The sequence below is a fragment of the Chinchilla lanigera genome, unplaced genomic scaffold, assembly GCF_000276665.1.
Source record: "Chinchilla lanigera isolate Chin_1 unplaced genomic scaffold, ChiLan1.0 scaffold00065, whole genome shotgun sequence".
NCBI lineage: Eukaryota > Metazoa > Chordata > Mammalia > Rodentia > Chinchillidae > Chinchilla > Chinchilla lanigera.
In genome coordinates this window covers 9,619,526-9,641,068 of record NW_004955466.1, presented here as the reverse complement: position 1 = coordinate 9,641,068, position 21,543 = coordinate 9,619,526, and the positions used below count along the sequence as shown (strand labels likewise).

The 21,543-nt window shown below is 33.8% G+C and overlaps 1 protein-coding gene across 1 annotated transcript in view; it reads left to right on the top strand.

Annotated features, from left to right (window-relative positions):
- Nucleotides 1-16,783, top strand: part of LOC102021746 (leucine-rich repeat-containing protein 9) — a 96,958-nt gene extending 80,175 nt beyond the window's left edge. The window contains exons 27-32 of the mRNA XM_013522015.1: nucleotides 920-1,056; nucleotides 2,497-2,714; nucleotides 7,811-7,879; nucleotides 9,576-9,716; nucleotides 13,896-14,040; nucleotides 16,456-16,783. Coding sequence (XP_013377469.1) covers nucleotides 920-1,056; nucleotides 2,497-2,714; nucleotides 7,811-7,879; nucleotides 9,576-9,716; nucleotides 13,896-14,040; nucleotides 16,456-16,577 — 832 coding nt within the window. The 3' untranslated portion in view covers nucleotides 16,578-16,783. The remainder of the gene's footprint in view (nucleotides 1-919; nucleotides 1,057-2,496; nucleotides 2,715-7,810; nucleotides 7,880-9,575; nucleotides 9,717-13,895; nucleotides 14,041-16,455) is intronic.
- The last annotated feature ends 4,760 nt before the right edge of the window (nucleotides 16,784-21,543 follow it).

Here is a 21,543-nt window from a genome sequence, read left to right as displayed (position 1 = left end):
TCTAAATGTTATGCTGTATTCTAAACTTGATTTTATTCCATCCATCTACATGTCTCTCTTTTTGCCAGTATTAATTTGATAAATTTACTTTTATAATACATTTTGACTATTAGTAAATTTTTAATTATTTTTTCACGATGTTTTAGATATTCTAAGTTGTTTGCTTATAATTCTAAGTTGCCTTTCCTTATAAATTCTAAGTTGCCTTTCCTTATAAATTGTAGGATAAAATGATAATTTTCTGGTGGAAGGAAAGCTGATGGTATTTTGATAGAGACTGTATCAGATCTGTTGATTAATTTGAAAGAATTGTCATTTTAATAATTTTGTCTTCTAATCCATGAGCGTGAAATATTGCTTCACTTAATTTCATCTTCTTTTATTTCTCTCAGTAGTGTTGTAGTTTTCTGTGAATAAATTTTTCAGTTAGAAATTCAGTTTATTTTTGTATATAAACATTTGATTTTGTGATTTTGCTGAACTCAGATATTCAAGTAGTTTTTGGTGAATTTCTTAGGATTTTCTAAAACATAACCATGTCATTTGAGAATAAAGACAGTTACACTTATTCTTTTCCAATTGGATGCATTATATTTTTCTTTTTCTTGGCTCAGTGTATTAGGTATTGCTTTTCTTTTTTTATATTCAACTTGTATTTATCAATTTGTTTGTTATAGTTATTTTTTTTAGGTTATTGCTTTTCATTGTGACTTTCTGTACTTCTTTATTCCTTACCATATAAAATATATTTAAAGAATAGAAAATTATGATACAAAATATAGACATTATATATTATTGCTCAATTTTGATATATTAATGAATTTTTTTTCTTCAATTTGTAACAAATATGTTTCAAACTACCTTTTTATACCTGATTTGAAATTAGACTGATGGCCTCAAACTAACCTATGTGTTTCAGAGATACAATGAGCAGTGAAAATTTGCCTCCCATAATGCACAGTTTAGAAGTTCTTCATTTGGGCTACAATGGAATTTGTAATTTAATCCAGCTACAACTTAATAGACTAAGAAATTTAAAATTTCTTTTTCTACAGGGTGAGTAGAAGCACTGTTAATGTCTAAATCCTTTTCATTAAAAACTGACCTGATTATCATCTTGTCTTAATAAGCAAATAAAAACATCACCATTTACTTAGATATTGACAAAGATATTTTAATAATTACAAATATGTTTTTCTCTGGTTATTTAAATATTTTCAAAAACATATCTGAAGGAAAATATAATATTCTGGGACTACATATAACATTACATCATTATTTATTTTTGTATTATATTCAACTTTAAAAAGCAATAAAAAGTAATCAGTAATTTGCAAGCATTTATTAACCCCAGACTGTGCTAAGTGTTATGAAATATGTGGAAGTAGCATATTTTTACAATTATATAGAATTGAGATCCTTGATCTAAAGTAGTAGTTTGAGATCTACCTATAGAGATGTACTGAGGAAAAGATGAATTAAGTTCTGATGATGGTACTAACCTAAGTGTAGTGGGAATTCAGAGAAAGAGAAATTGAAAGATACTCCTGAATACCCAATACTTTTTGAATGGCTGATAGAATTTAGATTGGAGGAACATTAGTCTAATAATAATTATGTGATGACATATGAGAAAGGTTGGGAGACCCATCAGTAAGACATGAGGAAGAATCTGGATAGTTGGCCTGAGTGTAGTAACGTCTTTCCTGGAAGTTGGGCTTTCCTATACCTTATGTTTAAAAATTTTAATGTACCTTTTTGACTATCAAATATAACTTATTTTGGTCAAGAACATGGAAACAGCCTGACACACACACACACACACACAATTGAGCACAAAAGCAACAAATTCTTTTAAGATACATTGACATACCTAAAAGTGGACAACCTAGCCTGGGAAGGTCTCCATTAGCCTACTGTAAAGGGAGAGTGTGTGCAGTTGCCATGGCTAGCATGGCAAATAGGAGTGAAGCGACCTTATGGAGGGAATGAGGCAATTTACTCTGTCTAGGGCAATTGCTATTTATGGAGTCACTGCAAAGGTGTTTATCTCATTTAATATTACAGCGACCCTAAAAGGTAAGTACTATTGGGTGCATTTTACAAAAAAAGAAATTGAGGCTCACTAATATGAAATAATTGGCTCACATCTTGCTAGTGTGTGTTTTCAAACCCAGGTCTACCAGGCTTCCAAGCACACATTTTTCTATCAGCAAGAGTGACATCATAAGGGCCTGGACGACAGGGGCCTCCATGAGCATGATCAGGCTGAAAGGCACGTTGGAACGAGGAACTATTAAGACCAAGAGACTGATTAGATGTATAAGGGAGGAGAGAAAGAGTCCAAACTGTTCACAGTTGCACTAGGAGATTGGAAGAGGAGATACGAATGCTCCATGAAGTTATTTTGCAAAGGGAGTTAAAGATCAGTTTATGTTTTGAAAGTAGATAACCTTTAGTTCTGGTAGTAGATAATCTTTCATTCTTTTTATTAAGGGAATGAGATCAGCCAAGTTGAAGGGCTGGACAACTTGGCGGTCCTTCAGGAGCTGGTGGTGGACCACAACCGCATCAGAGCGTTTAACGACAGTGCCTTCTCCAAGCCGAGCTCCCTGCTGGCGCTTCACCTGGAGGAGAACAGAGTGCGCGAGCTGAGCAAGCTGCAGCCTTTGGCAAAACTAGAGAAACTCTTCCTCGGATATAATAAAATCCAGGTGACATTATTTTGTGTGTTTTTTTTTTTAATTTTAAAGAGTAAAAGAAGGATAACGTAGTAATAGGGGGATTTACCGAATTACAGACAAAGTGGTAGGACATTCTCAATGGTTGTTTTTTTACCTATTAGTATCTTCAAGATAGTTCCTCAGGAAAACAAATAGACAAATAATAGTGAGTTACAGACAAAAATAGTAGAAAATTATCAATGGTTGTTGTACTATACTTTGTATCTTCAAAGTGGTTTCTAGGAAAAACAAATAGAGCTATACATGAGTGATCAATTAAATAATCATTGACTATTTTCAATGGTTGTTGTTGAAAACACATAGTAATAAACAAATGTCCATTTATGAAATAGCATAGGAACAATACAAACATTACAGAGTTATGGACAGATTGGTAGGAAATTATCAGTGGTTGCTGTAACACTTGTTGGTATCTTCGCAGGAAAGTGATTTCTCAGGAAAACAAAGATATGCAAGAAAAATCTAACAAGTAGTTATAGCCTAAGGGTTGTGAAAAATAGTGGATTACCTCCTCATCAGTGACTCCTTTCACTGAGGTGTGACGGCTGGAAGGAAGGCCAGGATTGAAAAGAAGGACCAAGCGACTAGTTAGAAGGACCAAGTGTCCAGCAATAGGCTGTTTACTTTTTCCTCTATAGTCATGATTACGCGGGGCTCCTCCTTGGAGATAACGGTCTGGCCAGAGGGAGAAGGCAGAGTATGCCCTGGGCCCCTTCATTCCTGTTGGACCAGCTGGTAGGAGGCGTCTGAGCTCTGGGGCCTTCGCTTCAGAGGGCAGTCCGACCTCTAGTGGCAGGTGATATTATTTTGGTAGTTATGAGATTTACATGTTTTAATCCCTCTGAGGTATGATAGGAAAGCTTCCAAACACATGAATGAAAATTTTGCTAATTATCATTTATATGCAATATATAGTTCAAGACATACATTGATTGATTTGTAGATGTTTGATAACCCAGGAAAACATACATGCACCTACCACTAATTGATGTTAGCTCTAAATAGCCCAAAGACTCATCAGTGTTCTCTGAAAAGTCCCATCTGTTTCTTTACTGCTGGTGGTCCAAGCTGTTTCCTGAATCGCAATTCCAGATTTCCCCTGGCCCTTTAAGTCTGTCATAGGTACTTGGTCTACCTGGCATTTGAATCAACTCCTAATAATGGATATTGACTTAGGATGAGTATTCCCTAATATTCCCACTCAAATTTTCCTTACATAGGAGCTTACCTTAGTTTTATCTACTCAGAATACAACCTGTTACTTTTGGGTCACTCCCCCAACTAAGCCTGCTTGAACTCTCTTCCAAGATAGTACAGTGTACAGATAAGAGAGTTGAGACATACAACCTTATACAGCCATCATAGTTTGTGCAGCATTTTGGTATTGTCTGTTATCCTCCTTTTACCAACTTTACTACTTCTGCTGAACTTCTAAGAATGCCTTGAGAATAGACTGAACAGTGGACTACTCCCCAACAGCGGGGACTATCTTGTCCACACTTCTATCAGTGTGTAGCACAGCATATGGAACATAGTATGTAGATACTTGTTAACTAACTTCATGGCTCTATTCACTAGAGTTCATGAAGCCTTTTTGCGGGGTGAGATGAGAACCCTTTCCAAGATTAAAAGGAAATGATGAGCATTGCCTCTTTCTACACCGCAAGTAAAGAATGTACAAACAAAACTAGTGTATAACTAATTTGTCCAGATTGAAGCATTCATCTGTGAAAATGCAGCCCGAACTAGAGATGATTCTTCCAAACCATTATTCAGAAGAAACTTAAACTAGAAAAAATTGCTACTCTATGGGACATCTTTCTATGAGAGCACCTGGGGCAACACAAAGGATTGTTAAATCAGGCTTACAGCTGAGGATGTAGCTCAGAGGTAGAATGCATGTTTTATCATGCACAAAGCCATAGGTTTGATTCCTAGAACCAAACACTGATAAAATTTTAAAAGTCAGACTTAACACTCATCAGAAATCTCATCTGGTGTCAAGCTTAACTAATAATTTCAAGAACATTTTGGGCCTACGAGAGTGGTTTCTCAGTCCCTTCCTTCCCACATCACACACACTACTGAGCTTGAAAAAAATAGATCTTGAAGTACTAAGATTTTGTTGGGTGATAGCAGATAGCAGAGAAGTGTTTCATCTGTGAAACATCTCCATTTTATACTTCAGCTATGTGACATTTTATAGGGAGCCATGCCTTAGAATTCTGTAGCTCCCAGATTTATTCACATTAAACCATCTTTAACCATGGAGATCTGCTAAAAGAAAATGATAAATAAGGACCTCTTGCTAGGTAATATTGCTCTATTTGATGGGATATCCAGTTCCCAGCATATTTACAATATTAGAACAGGTAAGAACACTTTTCCCCAGGAATATCCTTGCCCCACCTCCCCACCTCCCTATTCTTAGGGCACTGAATAGATTACAGATCAGCTGATTCAGAAACTTCTTCAGCAATTTAACAGGATAATAGACAAGCTTACTGTCAAAAATAATACAGCTTAAAGAGAGACTGTAAGATAAATTATGAGAGATTATATGATTGAATGATAGGGTAAATGTCATTGATCATTTAGAGCATTTTGGCACTTCTTTTTTTTATCCTAGAAATGGTATTTTAAATTAAATTTATATTGATTAAATTTATATAGATCATTCTATTTATTATATTTATTCTACCATTTATGTTATATTTATTCTAACCACTCATGTTATGGTACTTTAATGTGTCTGTACATTTAGTTGAAGAGAAAATGAAAAGGTAACTCAATGATCCTACTGAATTCTGGTGAAAATATATTCTTCAAAATCTTAATTCTTATCTCAGTTCAAATTTTCTTTTGGGGAGAATAGCTTCCTCAGGTTTATATGAACTTCAGCAGGCTGATATCAACATTAGTTTTTACAGTTAGGCAATCAGATTACAACCTTTGGGTCTATAAAGTTTGATAGGATAAGGAGGAAAGCCCATAAAAATTAGCAGAACAATAATACTTCAAAAGAAGTTTTATGTAGTCCCTCATTGACCTGCACATTCTAATGTGATGTTTTTGATTTAGCCATTACATCCAATAACGTAGATTTGGAAAATTGTTGCCTATAGTCTTGCCTCTAAGAATCATAGAAACACAGATGAAGATGAGTTCAGGTCTGCATTTCCATTTGATCCCTGTGTCTAAGTGATTTACCTATGTCGCATCCAGATATTTTGTCTACTTTTAAACATTTACATAGTGATCTGAAGCTAGAAATAACACCAGGAAATAGTACTTCTTGTCCTAAATTCTGATCTGTTACTGATTATAGTATAGTATGGCTTTATTACTAAAGCCCCACTTCTGATCTGTTACTATGACTTTTTTTTTTTTTTTTTTTTTTTTTTTTTTTTTTTTTTTTTTTTTTTTTTTTTTTTTTTTTGGTTTTTCTCCGGTACCAGGAACCGAACTCACGACCTTGCGCTTGCCAGGCAGGCGCTTTTGCCGCTGAGCTAAATCCCCAGCCCCTGTTACTATGACTGATTTAAGTTCTTATCCTGACAGCATACTCAACATGTAAGAACGATTGGTTTCCTGGTGATTAATATGTGACAACCAGCTCCCCAGGGGAAAAAGCCCTAATTAGTAGCATTTACCAATTTCCATGGTATAGTTTCTCCTATCATAACCAATTTCATGCTGAAATACCACATGATAAAATTCTTAAAAATTTACCCATTGACTTTTGTGAGCCAGTAAAACGTAACCCCAACACACTAATATAAAAAAATTCAATATTAAAAATGGAAAGCCTTCTTTATGCAGTTATGGACATACGACTCATTTGATGTCTCCTTAAAATTTTATACCATGTTATCCTCTTCAAATTTAATATACTATTTCTTGTATGAATATTTTCCATGAGAGATGAATAGTTTGATTAGAGGTATTTCCATAGTGGACACAGCTATACTCTTTAATTTGAGAAAAAAATGCAGTGCTTTCCACATGTCCATTATTTCTAATCAGACTATTCCACACACGAGCAATGCCTGTGAACTAAAATGCACAATATTTTTATGGATAACTAGGCGCTAGAGTGTTTTCAAAGACCTCTTTTATAATATTCAGTCATAATGATCAGCCTTTTTAAAAATCAAGTTTTACTTTCAAATGAATCAATTAAACCTAAATATTGTTATCATTACTAGATAAATTGGTTATTTGTCCACTTCCAATCAGAAATACAAGTAACTTTGTTGGATTACTACAAACAAGCAACAACCTCAAGCTGAGCTTGTTGCCAAAATTTTACTAGAATCAGTATTTTAGAAATAATTTTGCAGGTCCAAGGATATAGTTCAGTGGCACAAGCACCTGCCTGGCAAGCACAAGGTCCTGAGTTTGATTCCTGGTACAAAAAAAAAAAAAAAAGAAAAGAAAGAAAGAAAGAAAGAAAGAAAGAAAGAAAGAAAGAAAGAAAGAAAGAAAGAAAGAATTTGGCAAAAACTAAAATGTATTTGCAAGCTTTCATCACTGTCAGATGGGAAATAATGAATAATTCTGTGCAGTAGGGAAGGCAAATCATTTAAGTAGACACACAGTTTTCAGCTCCATATAGCCCCAGTGGGTATAGCAAGTTGTTATGGTCCATCTAGTAGCACATGTTCTCGTATTATTAAGGCTGCATTTAAATATGTACCTTTGATATTTTTTGGACTGTATTCACCTTCTCCATACTTCTTGGTCAATACTGTGGAGGAATTAACAAAATATAGCCTGAATCCTAGACTAAACCTTAACTTCTGAGAAAAAAAAAATCTGATATTTTTCTTGTAAGTGATGCCGTATGATCATTTTCCTGTTAGACTGTTATCATTGCCAGTTGTGTATTTGGAACCCACAGTACACAGATCTGCTCTCATTCAGCAATGCACAAAAACTGGCACACAGGCTCACTTCAGTGGTTTTAGTCATGAGCTACCAGCACTTATCTAGAATTACTTGAAGTCAGTCAATTTTGAGGATTTGGGACCTAGCCAAATAATAATTCATTGACTTTTGAACAGGATATGGCAGAACTGGAAAAACTTGATGTTATCTCTTCTCTCAGAGAGCTTACAGTTTATGGCAATCCAGTAAGTATGTTGCCTTTTACTTTATTAGTTAATTTCCCAATAGCTGTGTATAATTTATTTTACATGGTTGGGAACAAGATTTTATTGTGTTTATTTACATTTGCATAGCCAGATAACCCAGCAGTATTTAAGGTATAGTGCCTTCTTTCATGTGATTACAGTGCAAAACACCATTGTCATACATAAGAAGGTCTGTTTTAGAGTTCTGCAGTTGTACTCCTTAGCCTGCTTGTCTCTCACAGTACCAATGCTGTTATACTGCATTAATCAACAAATGTTTTATATTGTCCTACTGCCTGTTAAAGTAAGGACTTCTATTTATTCTTCTCTTCCCTCTCCTCCTCTTCTTCATTATATCTTTTTTTCTTCACCATTACATCTTCTTTTCTTCGCTATCCTTGTCCCTTTACACTTTCCTATAACTTTTAGGAGATGACTTCTCAAGACATGAGAATTGCATTGATTTTTGGTGAAATTACATTTACTTTATACATTAATTTGGGAAGAAATTTGCTGCCTTTCTTGTTAAAGCCTTTGAGGGGATCCAATAAATATCATTTTTACCCACCTAATAGTGGAACAAATTAACAAAAATAACAGGAGAGGTGAAAATATCTGCTTAGCTTAGTGTTCCAAGAAAATTCTGTATAAAAGAACTAACTACAAGATTTTGTTCTATCTTAATAATTTCTTCAAAGAACACATTTTGATTTTAACAAGGATATTATTTTTTATTTTCTGTTGCATTAATTTCCTCATTTAGTCTCTTGAAATTTAGTGTTCAAAAAATTTTGAGTAGGACAACTGGCTCCTTAATTTTCACTATTTCTTCTGAATCAATCAATAAATTTTGAGTTAGAAAGAATTGCTTTCGCAGCATCCTAAAAGCTTTGATGTATGGTATCACTACTGTTCTGTATTTCTTAAAATCTTTTACTTTCCAAAATATTTCTTCTTGAACTTGTGAGTTATTGAAGGCCATATATATATTTACATTACTAATTGCAAATAAATGGGGTGCTTTTAGTTATCTGTCACTTTATTTCTAATGTTTCAGAAGACACAGTCTGTATATTCTTTGGCATTTATAAACTTGCTTTGTGGCCTAGATGGTGCTCAGTGTTTTGCTTTGTTTTGTGTTACATAGCATTTTCCATTAGTATATGTATCTACTACATTCTTTTAAAATAGTTTATTTCCTTTTGATGACTTTTTCTTCTCTCTCCTTTTCCCTCCTCTTCCTTTACCTCCTCCTTTTCTAACTTCTGCAAATAGTTTTTAGAGTAGGTTGACATTGTTAATGGATGGGTTATACAGGTCAGTAAGTGTGTGTTGAATTAAGTTGGATAGTGCCATTGGAAAAATGTATAAGTTTGAAGCTACTTATAAATGATCTTTCATAAAGTAATCCTGTTTATTTATTTGCCTATAGCTAATGAGCAATACTAGAAAAATTTTTTAAAAGACTGAAACTCTAAATGACATAGTTTTTTAAAAATGTCCTTGTTCTTATCTTCATTTGACAACATAAGAAATCGAGAAATCTTTCAAAAGTGAGTTCATATCTGTAGTATCTAATACTATAAATTAGCTGTTAATCTGTCATTTTTGTTGCCTGTGCTAAACTGCTTTCTTTTAAAGGTTAATCTTTGAAATAAAAGTGATTTCAGGAATAATTTGTTATTTTTAACTTTAGATTTGTAGAAAAATTCTACATCGCCATGTGCTCATATTTCGACTGCCTAATTTACAGATGTTAGATGGAATTCCTGTAAATTCAGATGATAGGGCAAAAGCTGAATTTCACTTTTCTGAACTACAAGCAAAGAAAAATTCGGTAATATATTAGTTACATATTTTCCTTTTGGAACATGTAAATTGTTAGCATTATATCCTATGCATTTTGACTTAAATGTTTAAACTTGTGATGTTTTATAGATCATTTTAGTATCTACTAATTACTCTCAAGAGAAACTCCTTTTCCTAATAATACCTTTGACATAAGGTAAGCTATTTAATATGTTTGCTCATTGTGTGCTTTGACATAAGATAAATTATTTGACATCTCTGTGATCATTCTTTCATAAACAGAAACAGTAAAATCATTTCCATTTAGGCAGAGAGGAAGGGAAGGAATCCAACTCTCTGGTTTGTGTAGCTAAAGGAAGATTGGTGCCTGTAGTCTTAAACATTGGCAGTAGTCTTATAATGGGCCTTCCACCCATGAGCCCTAAAATATATCTGACCCTGTTAGAAAGAACTTAGAAATAGAAGAAACCCAGGACACATATCTGTAAGAATATTTATCATTGGGGACTGGGGATTTAGCTCAGCGGCACAGCACCTGCCTGGCAAGCACCATGTTGTGAGTTCGATTCCCAGTACCGGAAAAAAACCAAACCAAAAAAATAAATAAATAAAAGAATATTTATCATTGACCACCAGTTTCTTTACAACCATCCTTGCAGGCAAATTTTAACTCAAAAGGTGTGGCTTCAGCATAGGAAGGTAAGATTATTAGAGCTGAGCCTTTGCAAGATTAGAGGAAGAGACTGAGGAGGCAGGGAAATGATCTGGAACTTTGTTTGCATTGCTGAGGATCAAACCCAGGGCCTTGCAGATGCTAAGCAAATAAATGCTCGACCACTGAGCTACCACCTCAGCCAGCTGAGATGCCAAGGATAATCCAGCATGGAAGGGGCCACTGATGTAAGTGAAGCCAGAGATGTTAGAGTCAAGGAAGAATGATTACTTTTAGAAATAGATCTGGAAGAGGAAAGAAAAAGGACACCTTTGGATGCCCTCCTAATGGGCTTTCCCATAACCCTCTGCGTTGTGTAACTGCCTCTCTTCATTCTTCCATACACACCTACTCCCACACACAGGGAAGTCTTGATATCACTAGGTTCCTCCGTAGACCACTTCTCCCTTCAGTGGTGAATGTGCATACTTACTGAGAGTTGGTTATGTTTTTTAAAAACCTGTTATACTAGTTATTATCAATAGATAAATGAGCTATAAGTGTAAAGTATAAATTATTATTTCTCTGTTTCTCTTAAAACCAAATTGAATATTTAGGGAAGTCTAGATCAAGAGCAATCACACACACACACACATACCCACAGACTTATTAAATTAGGATGGGAGACAAAAAACCTGCAAGACGGGAGAAACTGATTAAAACCCAGAGCAAATATTAGGAGATTTTTCAAAATTCTTCTAAAATTCTAGACAAATTCTTATGTTCTACAAATTTTAAAATTATTGCTATTTTAAAGAACCCAAAAATAGAAAGTGTAGCCAGAGAGATAGCTCAAAGGCACAGCACCTGCCTGGCAAGCGCAAGGTCCTGAGTTCGATTCCTGGTACCAAAAATAGAAATTGTAGGCAAAACTTAAGAATATGATTTATCCAGGAACACTACCGATCACAGGTCACTTGCTTACAGAAGGGTCTTCAGCCCACACCGGAAGATCGCCTCTCACATGAGAGGCGAGGGACGTGGGCTCAGTGGCAGAGCATTCACCTAGTGCATGTGAGAACCTGAGTCCTACCGCAGCACTGCAAAAATAAATTAATGAATATTTTATGTGCTTTAAGCTTTTTAAAAAATGAACATGTAATTCTTAGTGGTTTCTATTAATCTTGACTTTTGACTAACCAGTTTCTATTACAGGTCAAAGTAGAAACCTGTGAGACTTAAACCTGTTAAATGTCAATAAAAATTAGTATAGGCAAAGGAAATTTATTTGTGAATATCTACAATTTTTCTAAAATTTTTCTAAGATCTATACCTTATGCAGGAAAAAACTAGCCACTTATCTGTTTAATGTAACTAAGAAAAAATTCTGTCTGATGCCATCTATTCAAGATTTTGTTGTAGGCTTCAGTCTTCAAAAGAGAACAAGTGATCAAATAAAATTTAGTTCAGTGAGAGAAGCCTTCCTTTCATTTCTGTATTTTATATTCCTGGAGCAAGTCACCCTTGAAAATCTTCTACCCCATGAGTTAGTCTCCTGTTGCCCCTGATTTATCACAGGTTTATTAGCTTAAAATAACACAGATTTATTATCTTGCAGTTTTAGGACCAGCAATCTGAAAATGGGTGTTAGAGGGCTAAAATCAAAGTTTTAGCTGGGCTGCATTCACTAGAAGCTTCAGAGGACAAGCAACTCTGCCACTCCCTCCCTCTCCAGGCTGTCTGCAGCCCTTGGCTCAGCCCTGCCTAGCCTGGACATCACTGAGACCCCTGCGGCCATTACCACACCTCCTCCCCTCACTGTCACCCTCAGTCTCCCTCCACCTGGACGATCCCGAGCAATCTCCCAGTCTCCACTTGCAAATTTCTTTGTCGAATAAGGGAAGGTATTCACGGGCTTCAGAAATTAGGATTCAGGACATCTTTGGGGAAGGGGAACTACTCTTCCTACCATACATGTGTGAGGGCTCCATTGAGAGACCTACAAAAATTATTAGCACATTGAAATTTATAAGTTCTACTTTCAAGTGATGTTGGTAAATTTTCAATAATCACTTAGACTTACTACAAAGATCCCAGTTTTCATATATAAGTGTTAAATTCATTTAATTTAACAGAAAAAGTACATGAATTCAAAATAGTTGGGGATAAATATTTCATTAAAAGGTTTGTTTGCTGCCTATTTTTCTGTTTATCAAATAGTAAACCCAGATTTTGTCCTTACTCCATCACAATGTCATGTTGAATTACAGTGGGTACATATTCTTGCCATTTGAGTCAGGGCTATATAAAAGAACTTAACTCTTCCCCCTTATTCTATATGTAAACATTGTATTAAATTTCATTTTGATTCCTCCATATATGGTTGATAAAGTAAAAGGGATATTTGAAGTCTTTCTTTTGGGGAAATATATTTTAAGATTCAGCAATAATTCTTACTTTTATGGCCAGAACAAAATCATTATTTCTTTTAACTGTGCAGAAGACAAAAAAAGAGAAAATCTTTCAGGTTTATCAGTTCAATCTAATGGGTCTTATTTCCACTGCTTTTATGCTTTCTTTTTCAACAGCAAGATATGGAGAAATACTCTAAAATTTGTCTTTTAGACCAAAACATTTTTATATGGTTTTAGAAGAAAATTTGACAACGATCTGTATTAGTGATGGGAAGATGGTCCCACAGAATGAGGGGATTTGGGACTGGGAAGCTCTTGTGAAAGGATGGGTGTCACAGCATTGGTTTGAATGCCGCCCTGTTGGTGACAGTAAAGTATGAAGTAAATTTGTGATTTTACAAAACTGGCAAGGGCCTGTGTCTCCAAAGGAGTTAAGTTGTGCTTCCAGAATTTGTGTTTTTAAAAGTATAAACAAGGTCACCATCTAAATGAAAACAGAACAGGCATGCATTCCTGGGGAAAGCAGGAATCCTCTGGCTGCAATACTTTTCTCCCCGATTTGCTGATTCCTGAAATTCTTTTAAAAGACTCTTAATCTTCAACAGGCTTAAAAGGTAAATACTGTGTAGAGTATTTATCACATTCTTTAAAATGGTTTTAAGATGCTTTTCCTAGTCCTCACTTTTATTTACTTGTTTTTTTAAAAAGCTAGTTAACGCCAAGGAACCTGATGAGCTACAGTAATACAAAGAATACAAAGATAGAGAAGAAACAATTCTTACCTTCCAGAAATTCCTAAAATTTCTAGAAAAAGAAGAACTATTACAAAAGAGAAAAGTCTTAATTCTCATTTTCTTCATTCTGTGCTTAGTAAGATGCTTTGGAAAGGGATAGTACCATCAAGCACTGGCTTCCAGTGACGAGTACAATACAGCCCGGAAAAACAGAGCCCAGGGTTCTGAGGGATGTTAACTGCCCAAAGCTTTGGTCACTTTTACCAAATCTGAGTGTAGGCGAGTATGCAATTGCTGATTTAAAAAATTTTAAGTTAATTATCAAATGGACCTCATGATGAGGGCTAAATGTGTAGATCTGAGCTTTTAATGCAGGATGTTTTTTAACTGTTTTGTTTTTGGTGTAGGTGATTCCTGTTACCAGCCCTCCTGTGGATGGAGGCTCATTCTGCCAAGTGAAAGCACCTCCCATTAAAATAACCAATCTGATTCTGCCTGCTGGCCTCAGCCATTACTTGGGACCTGACTTCACCTTGACTCCTGAAGTAGAAGGTATTCTGACCGACCTTCAGAAATAATGGGGGAAGTCCAACTGATTTGAACAAAAACTCTTACTTTCATTCTAATCTTACTAAAAGTTTTCATTTACATTTCTTAAAATACCCTGCTTATTCAAACGTTCTTCTTGAATTTCTGATTTCAGAGACTATGAATTTTTTCCCTCTACTCCAGTACTACTGTGTTGTAACTACATTTGCTCTTTCACAATGTGAATGTTGGGTTTTCACTTGTACAATTATTTACTGACTTCTTCCTAAAGATTTTACTTCATATGTTATATCCCGTCTCTGTATCTTGTAGTGAGTTCTGGTAAAAGTAAAAACCAGAAATTTATAACAGAAACTTGGGAGCATAGAGGCTATCTTACAAAGGTATCATATGTTTTCCATGAAACCACTAGTAAATGTAGGAAGCTAATAGGATAGAAAAGTTTTTAAAGAGATAATATAATGAATGAATAGGACATGGAAATGACTTACTTTATTATTACCATACATTTCTGTGTCTATTTGGGTTTAGAACAAGCCTATTCCCTAATTCCAGACCTTCACTGGCTGTCTATTATTTTGACAGAATTGGGGTTAGTTATTCTTTCTTGAGGGACCGTCTCTTCCCTGCTTTTAACCTCTCCCTTTGTCCTGAGTCAATAAAACTGAACATAACACTAATTATAAGTGACCTAAGCCTACTGTGGAAGATAACTCTACAGGGCTATAGTGTTTAAAGGAAACTCAGTTAAAAACAAGCTCTGCAAAGTTTACTCTGTTTTGATGTTTTATTTTGTCTAACTTTTCTCATACTTCTATGTCTTCATGGCTTTAAGATTTTAATCATAAGCAGAACAGTTAGGTTTTTGACCGGTAAATAGAACTGTGGAAAAAATTAGACATATTAAATTGCTGTTAACTTCTTTAATAATACAGTGCCATCTTTTGTAACGGATTTTTATATTAGTTCAATCCTGAATTCATCTTCAAAGTTTCGTTCAGGATCTTCAGCAAATCTTTCTTCGGAGTTTGTTATGCAACAATTCTTAGGATTTTCTATAGAACTTCTTAATTTATTCCCTATTTTCTCCTAGTGCTACCTAAATTCTTCTTGTTAAGTGTGTAGTGATTTTATCTGTGTATATGTATTACAACATGCAGATATAGATATTTGTGTTTTCAAAAATTATACAGAAAGGATCAAACTTATTCATTGCCACATAAAAATTTTAGCCACATGTACCAATTCATAATTTTATTTAAATTTTTAAATTCATAATATGAAAAATGTGTAGCATACATTCAGCTTAAGAACAACTAGATTTTATTACTTAATACATCTTTTTGTTTTCTAATTTGAACTACGTGGATTCCTGATTCCAGACAAAAAAAACAGGAATACAGGGATTCTGTCAAGTAATTCTCGGAGCATTCATGCAGAAATTGCTTTTCGGCATCTCAGAGGAATAAATCTTTCTCCAACTCCATTATCACATCAAACTATTGCATCTCCAACTGCACAAATGTACCACAGCAACCAAGATGAGGAAAGGTAACGTTATCCTTCTTCTGTGTTGTAATATCATTCATCACCATTTAAAAAGAACCTTCCTATTTGCTAATCATGTATAAAGGAAGGCAGTCTTACTGTACAGTACACGGCTACGCATTTACTCTGGTAGCTGAGAAAATCTGTCAGAATAGAGCTTCTTTTCTCATCTTTCCCAAAGTCCTATATGTTTACCTCATAATTCAAAAGACTTGAGATGACTATCAAGGTCAAGTGCTAACTGCCCGGGAGTGGAGTAACACAGAAATAATTCAATAGGAACTGTTTTTAACTATATTCTCTCCCCCTTATTCTATGCACTGAATATGCAAAGCAATTCCCTTGTATTTTATAAATCAAGTAAATTCAGCTTTGAAATTGTGAGGGCAGAGGATTTTGTAAATTCTTCAAAGCTTTCTTTAAAATTCCCACTCAGCCCTGCCTCCTGTCTGGACCAAGCTCCAGAAACAAGCTTCATCCTGATAACCTTGCTACTTCTCATTTAGAGTCCGCTCAGCACTCCCCCCTCTCCGCCTGGACTTCCAAGGATTACCTGCTCCCAGCTTCTCTGTAACTATGCTTTTACTCCTCGTCATCACTTAGCAAGACGGGGCCCAGCAGGAAATTTAACTTTAGCTGGGCTCTTGCTTCACCGACCTCCCTTGCTGTAATCAGTTGTGTTTCAGAAAGACCTTTGAATAACCCAATTTTTAAACAGTACAAACTAAGAGCATTTTCTTCCTTTATATTTCTTTATATTGTATGCACATAAAATACATATATCATTTATTGCAAAGTTCCTTAAGCTAACTGACCCATTAAGAGATAAAATTACCATTATTTGATGCACGAATGTCTTATTTCTTACAGAATTCCTGGAAGCAACTTTACAAGATCAAATCATATGTAACTGCCTAAAGAAAAATGACAATATACCAGAAAACCTGTTTCTTTTAGTAGCTGTGCAAAACCTATCACATAGTAGTCAGTAAAAAAGAAAAAAAAGATAAACATGTTACTTACGTTATTGAAACACTTCCATATGAAGATAATTTATCACTCTTGAAGAATTTAATATCATCCTCTTTCAAACATTCTTTATGGTTATATCAATCTTTGTTTGAATTTGTATACTAAAAAATTATGAACTATTAAAGCATACAACAATTTGAAAAATTAAAAATGACATCAAAGTCTAGCGAATCAAATGCTTCATTCTGGTGTTAAAAGAATTTAATTATAAAATCGCATTGTGGCCTGATATATGAGGACATTAAGAAATAAGCATGCTTTCACTTGTAGATTATCTATTCATTTGGAATTACATCAAACTAAAGCATACATTTCTTACCAAACACAATTTTTACTAAGCAATATGTTTTGCTAGTTGAGTTTGTTATGGGTTAATTTTTTAAAATACAATTCCAAAAACCTATCCTCAAACCAGGATACCCTCAAAATCATTCAGAGATAAAAATACTATACATCATTGCTAGCTCCTAAACATGACTATGGTGTAACCAGTTATATTTCATATACAAATTATTAACTGTGCCTATAGTAATATAATTCTACAAGTAGTTTCAGGCAGAAAAGAATAGAGGTGCAAACTGAGGGACCAGTCTGGATTGTTAATAATTATATGTCTTTGGAAATAATTTTTCCAAATTATTACATTGCCTAGAGTATAACATATAAAATACGGTTTGGGGTTAGCTTGTTAAATATTTTTAAAATTGATGACTAAAATGCTAGCATGTTTTTATAAATGGGCTCTGTGATTCAGAAAGTGTTCCTTTCTAAAGTATTGATTTAACACTGCATTTAGTTTTCATATATATGTGCCTTGCAAAGCAATAAACTGTTTTATGAGAATATTTAGAGTGTATAATTTGCCTGGAAGTAATATCAAAGATATTATAGAAATAACATAATTCCAATGTACATAAAATAAATTTTCTTCCATAAATGCTGTACTTTTGATTTAATCATGTAATATTTAAAATTTAAATCTAATTATCGATAAATTTTGCACATCTTAATGTGTGGTTTTTAAATAACTGTTAAACTCAGTGGAAAAAGGTCTTTTGTTTAAAAAAACAACTGTAGTTCTCCAAGTGTCCAGAAGATGTCTTCATTGCCCTTTAGTTTTGACAACTGCTTTTGTCACAGTGTTGTGATAATATCTACACTTCTTTGTTACTAAATTAATATCACCGTTTTTTTCTTTTATGATTATTTATAAATGAAATAGGGAAAGTATTACTTTTATAATTAAAAGTGTATTTTAAAATACTAATGTAGGAAAAATAAAGGTAATAGGTTATCACTGGAGAAAGTTGAGGAACAAAAAGGTATAAAAGCAGAAAAGCCACAACTTATACCGTATCCATTTAATAGTTTGCATATTTTCTTTCATCCACCCCATGGATTTTTAATATAGTGAAGTTCTTTCATGTGATTTTCATGTTCATATTAAATTTTGAGGTATAATTGTTATATTTTCTATATTTTAATTACATCTGAATTTATTCTTTAAAGTAAAATATTTTTAAAAGGCAAAAGATTTATGCAATCTGAAGAGAAACCATAGTATAAAGTAAAATATTTTTAATACACAATTTGATAGTGAGGCTAATGATAAACATGCTCTTAGGCATTACTCTGTGCGGGATAAAATACAGATAGAGACTGACCTTCAGAGGCCTTCTTATACAGAATTGACTTGATATAAAATCAGTGAGGTGATGCTAACACGATTTAGTGAAGTTCTGAATTTTTTTTGCATGGCATGAGGATTTCACTGACATGATGTATGACTCCACTAAAAATACCTGGATAGGTCAAGATATAGTTACTTGTAATACATAAGGCAATAGCTGTAGGTCCAGCCCTTTCCTATTTAACAAAACAAATGAGAAATATCAGTGAATGTAAATGGTGTTTTTATAGGAGTCATTTTAGCTCTGCTCTCAATTATTCTTAAGTACAGAATCCAATTCTGAAATTTTAAGTTATAGTTACAAATTATTTGTAACATACTCAACAAACCATTTTAAACCTACACACACAGACCGCTAGCACATATTTTAAATGCCATAGTAATGATCTTCTTTAATAGGCCTGATGTTTCATGTCTTCCTTTATGTATTTTCTTTATGTATAAACAAGCTATGACTTACAAAAAAGAACAGTACATTCCCATCTAATCCTAGATTCTTTTCAACTTCAGATTTTTTTCAATTGTTTTTTATTGATACATTTACAGTACATAGTGATTACATTCATTCATGAGGAGTTAGTACATGTACATAACACATCTTAATTCTTTTTATGTATCCTTCTCCTCCAGATTCATTGCTTCTTCAATTCAAGTGAATGGGCACCTACTTACTACCAGTGTGCTATTTAATAAGCTGTTGTACAGCCCTAATGTATGTAAAGACTTAAAAGCTCAGTGTGTTTAGTTTAGGTAAAATGTATAATTTCTACACCAAGGTATTATTTGTTTGCTTACAGCAAGTGTCTTGTTGGATTTATTTTGCGTGCAATCATATGCATGGTTATATGACTTGTTTTCAGTGTTTAATTCCACAACCAACTTACCAAGTTAGAAATTAGGGCATTGTAACTATAGATTAGAAAATTATAGTACTGAATGTAGGTGTTTTCAAATTGATCTGATTTCTATACATGAAGTTTAAACATAATTAATTGTTCAATAAAAACTTGATTACTTCTATTTTTATAGCCCTGGATTTTTCTTTTAACCCAAAATTATCTATGGTTGTGCATATGTTCTTGGCTAGAACGTACATCATAGACTGTATTGCAAGAACGGACATTGCCTGTTGTCTGCATAGGCATCATTGACTAGCTTTAAAATAATCATACTGTGTAAGTAACATGCTTTGTCATTATTTATTTGTAAGCTATCGTGCATTATGAAAAGTGTTTAATGTTTTGAAACATTAGATCTTAGTCATGTTCTAGGCTCTTCGTTTCTATTATTTAGCTCTTGAAAAAAGGAAGTAAATGATAATCTATATGAGTAAAAGCAACCACTATTGGCCAGGTTCTATTCGCTGTTAAGTGATTCTGACCAAATCATCTTGTTTGTGAGCTAGAAAATGGTTCAGTTTTCCTGATGCATCTGCTATAAACCTAGGGACTCTGAGATACTTCAAAAGACTTACCTATTCTTGTTTGTCTTTTACAATTTCCTCTAATATTGAAAATTTTTTAAAGAAAAACCTTTTCCCAACTGCAATTTAAGTTCACAGCTGCCGTCTAGAAGTAGGTCGGCAAAGAACACAGCTTTTTTGTTAGAAATATTTGGCTTCTACATGTTTGTTTCTTACAAAAAATATCAGGCATACAATCCTATTTTTCTTTTGCTTTTATTTGTGAATAAAATTGTTTTGTAGATTATTCAAAAACATTTCTCAGACTCAACTTATGCACTTTTTATATTAAAATTTTGCTTGGTAATGACTTTTCCTTGTCATTAAGATACAATTAATGATTAACGAAAAACCTATGAAATTTGTAACCTAAAAATAACACATTCATTCAAAGAAAATTGCAAGTGTCTTTGAAAATACTGTTACCTGAAATTAAATTTTTTACCTTTTATATTTTATTTGGTCTTACCCTAACTGTAAGAGATCAATACCCCAATCTCTCAGGTAAATCAAAACATGAATTCATCAATATTGTCATGTGCCATGTAAGATTTCAGTAACTCTGAAATGTTAACTTTAAAGTTGGAAGAGATTTTTCTTTATATTATACCATTTGAACAAAAATTCAAAGAAAAATGACGTTTTGGTGTTTTGTAAATGAGGTACATTTTAATCAGACATGAAAATAGAAATAATTGTGAAATATTTTCCACAAATAGATTTCTAAATTTTCTTCTGGTTTTTAATTTTATAATTTTAATTAATTTCTAAATGTTTAAAAATATTTCACACCAGCCGTTATTTAAATATTTAAATAAAAAAGGCCAGTGATGATCTATTTTGCAAACCACAAAAATAACAACTTTGTGTTGTTTTTGGATAATCTTAGTGGTTTGGCCATATTTGTTCTATTGTTAATTATAACACGTGGTACCTCTCCCCTCCCTGCCAACGTGCTTACAAGTGCACTTATCAAAGAACCCCCGAAAAGGCTAATCTGTACAAAAAATATCAATAGCATTTTTAAGTTTCCAATTATTTTGTATCCTTTGCTATCAATTTGGCTTAAAACAGATATTTACAAACACTCGTAGCCTACTTTCATATGGCCTTTCATTTTTTATAAAGTGCTTTGAACGAGTTCAATCAACCTTAATGGTGCATTTTTAGTTAAGGAAATAGAATGGGGAGAAGTCAATTTGAGCTCACAGATGAACAAATGTCTTCAGAAAGAATAGGCACAAATGGGTTTAGAAAACAGAGAGTGCGAGTGAAATACAGGGAGCAGAGCACTCGGGGAAGCCAGATACAATGGAGAGACTAAAATACTGCAGAGCTTTTTAAGCTACACACAATCGGAACAATGGACCTGGCCCAGCCATCTATGTTAAACTGTTAAAGCATAGGTGAAACACAAGCTGGAATCCTAAAAAGAATGTGAGGAACAGTAAATGAAGAGCTTTAAACCCACACAGAATGAATGCAGTCATTCAACAGGATGGAAATGAAGTCAGAGTTGGCATATTTCCCTGGTTAATTTACCTTGTGCAGAACTCTGCTTTAGGTATTGAACCATTATTAGCACAAAATAGCCTTTAAACTGCCACCTTCAGAGTTTCTAAATAACATGGTATATTTTGTGAATTGTATAAACGTGCACACATACATTCATGCATGCAAGTAAGAATATAACATACAGGTCCCATATAATTGTAAAAAATTAATGATATAGTCTATAACAATCGTACTACATCAAACTTTTTCCACCGTCCCC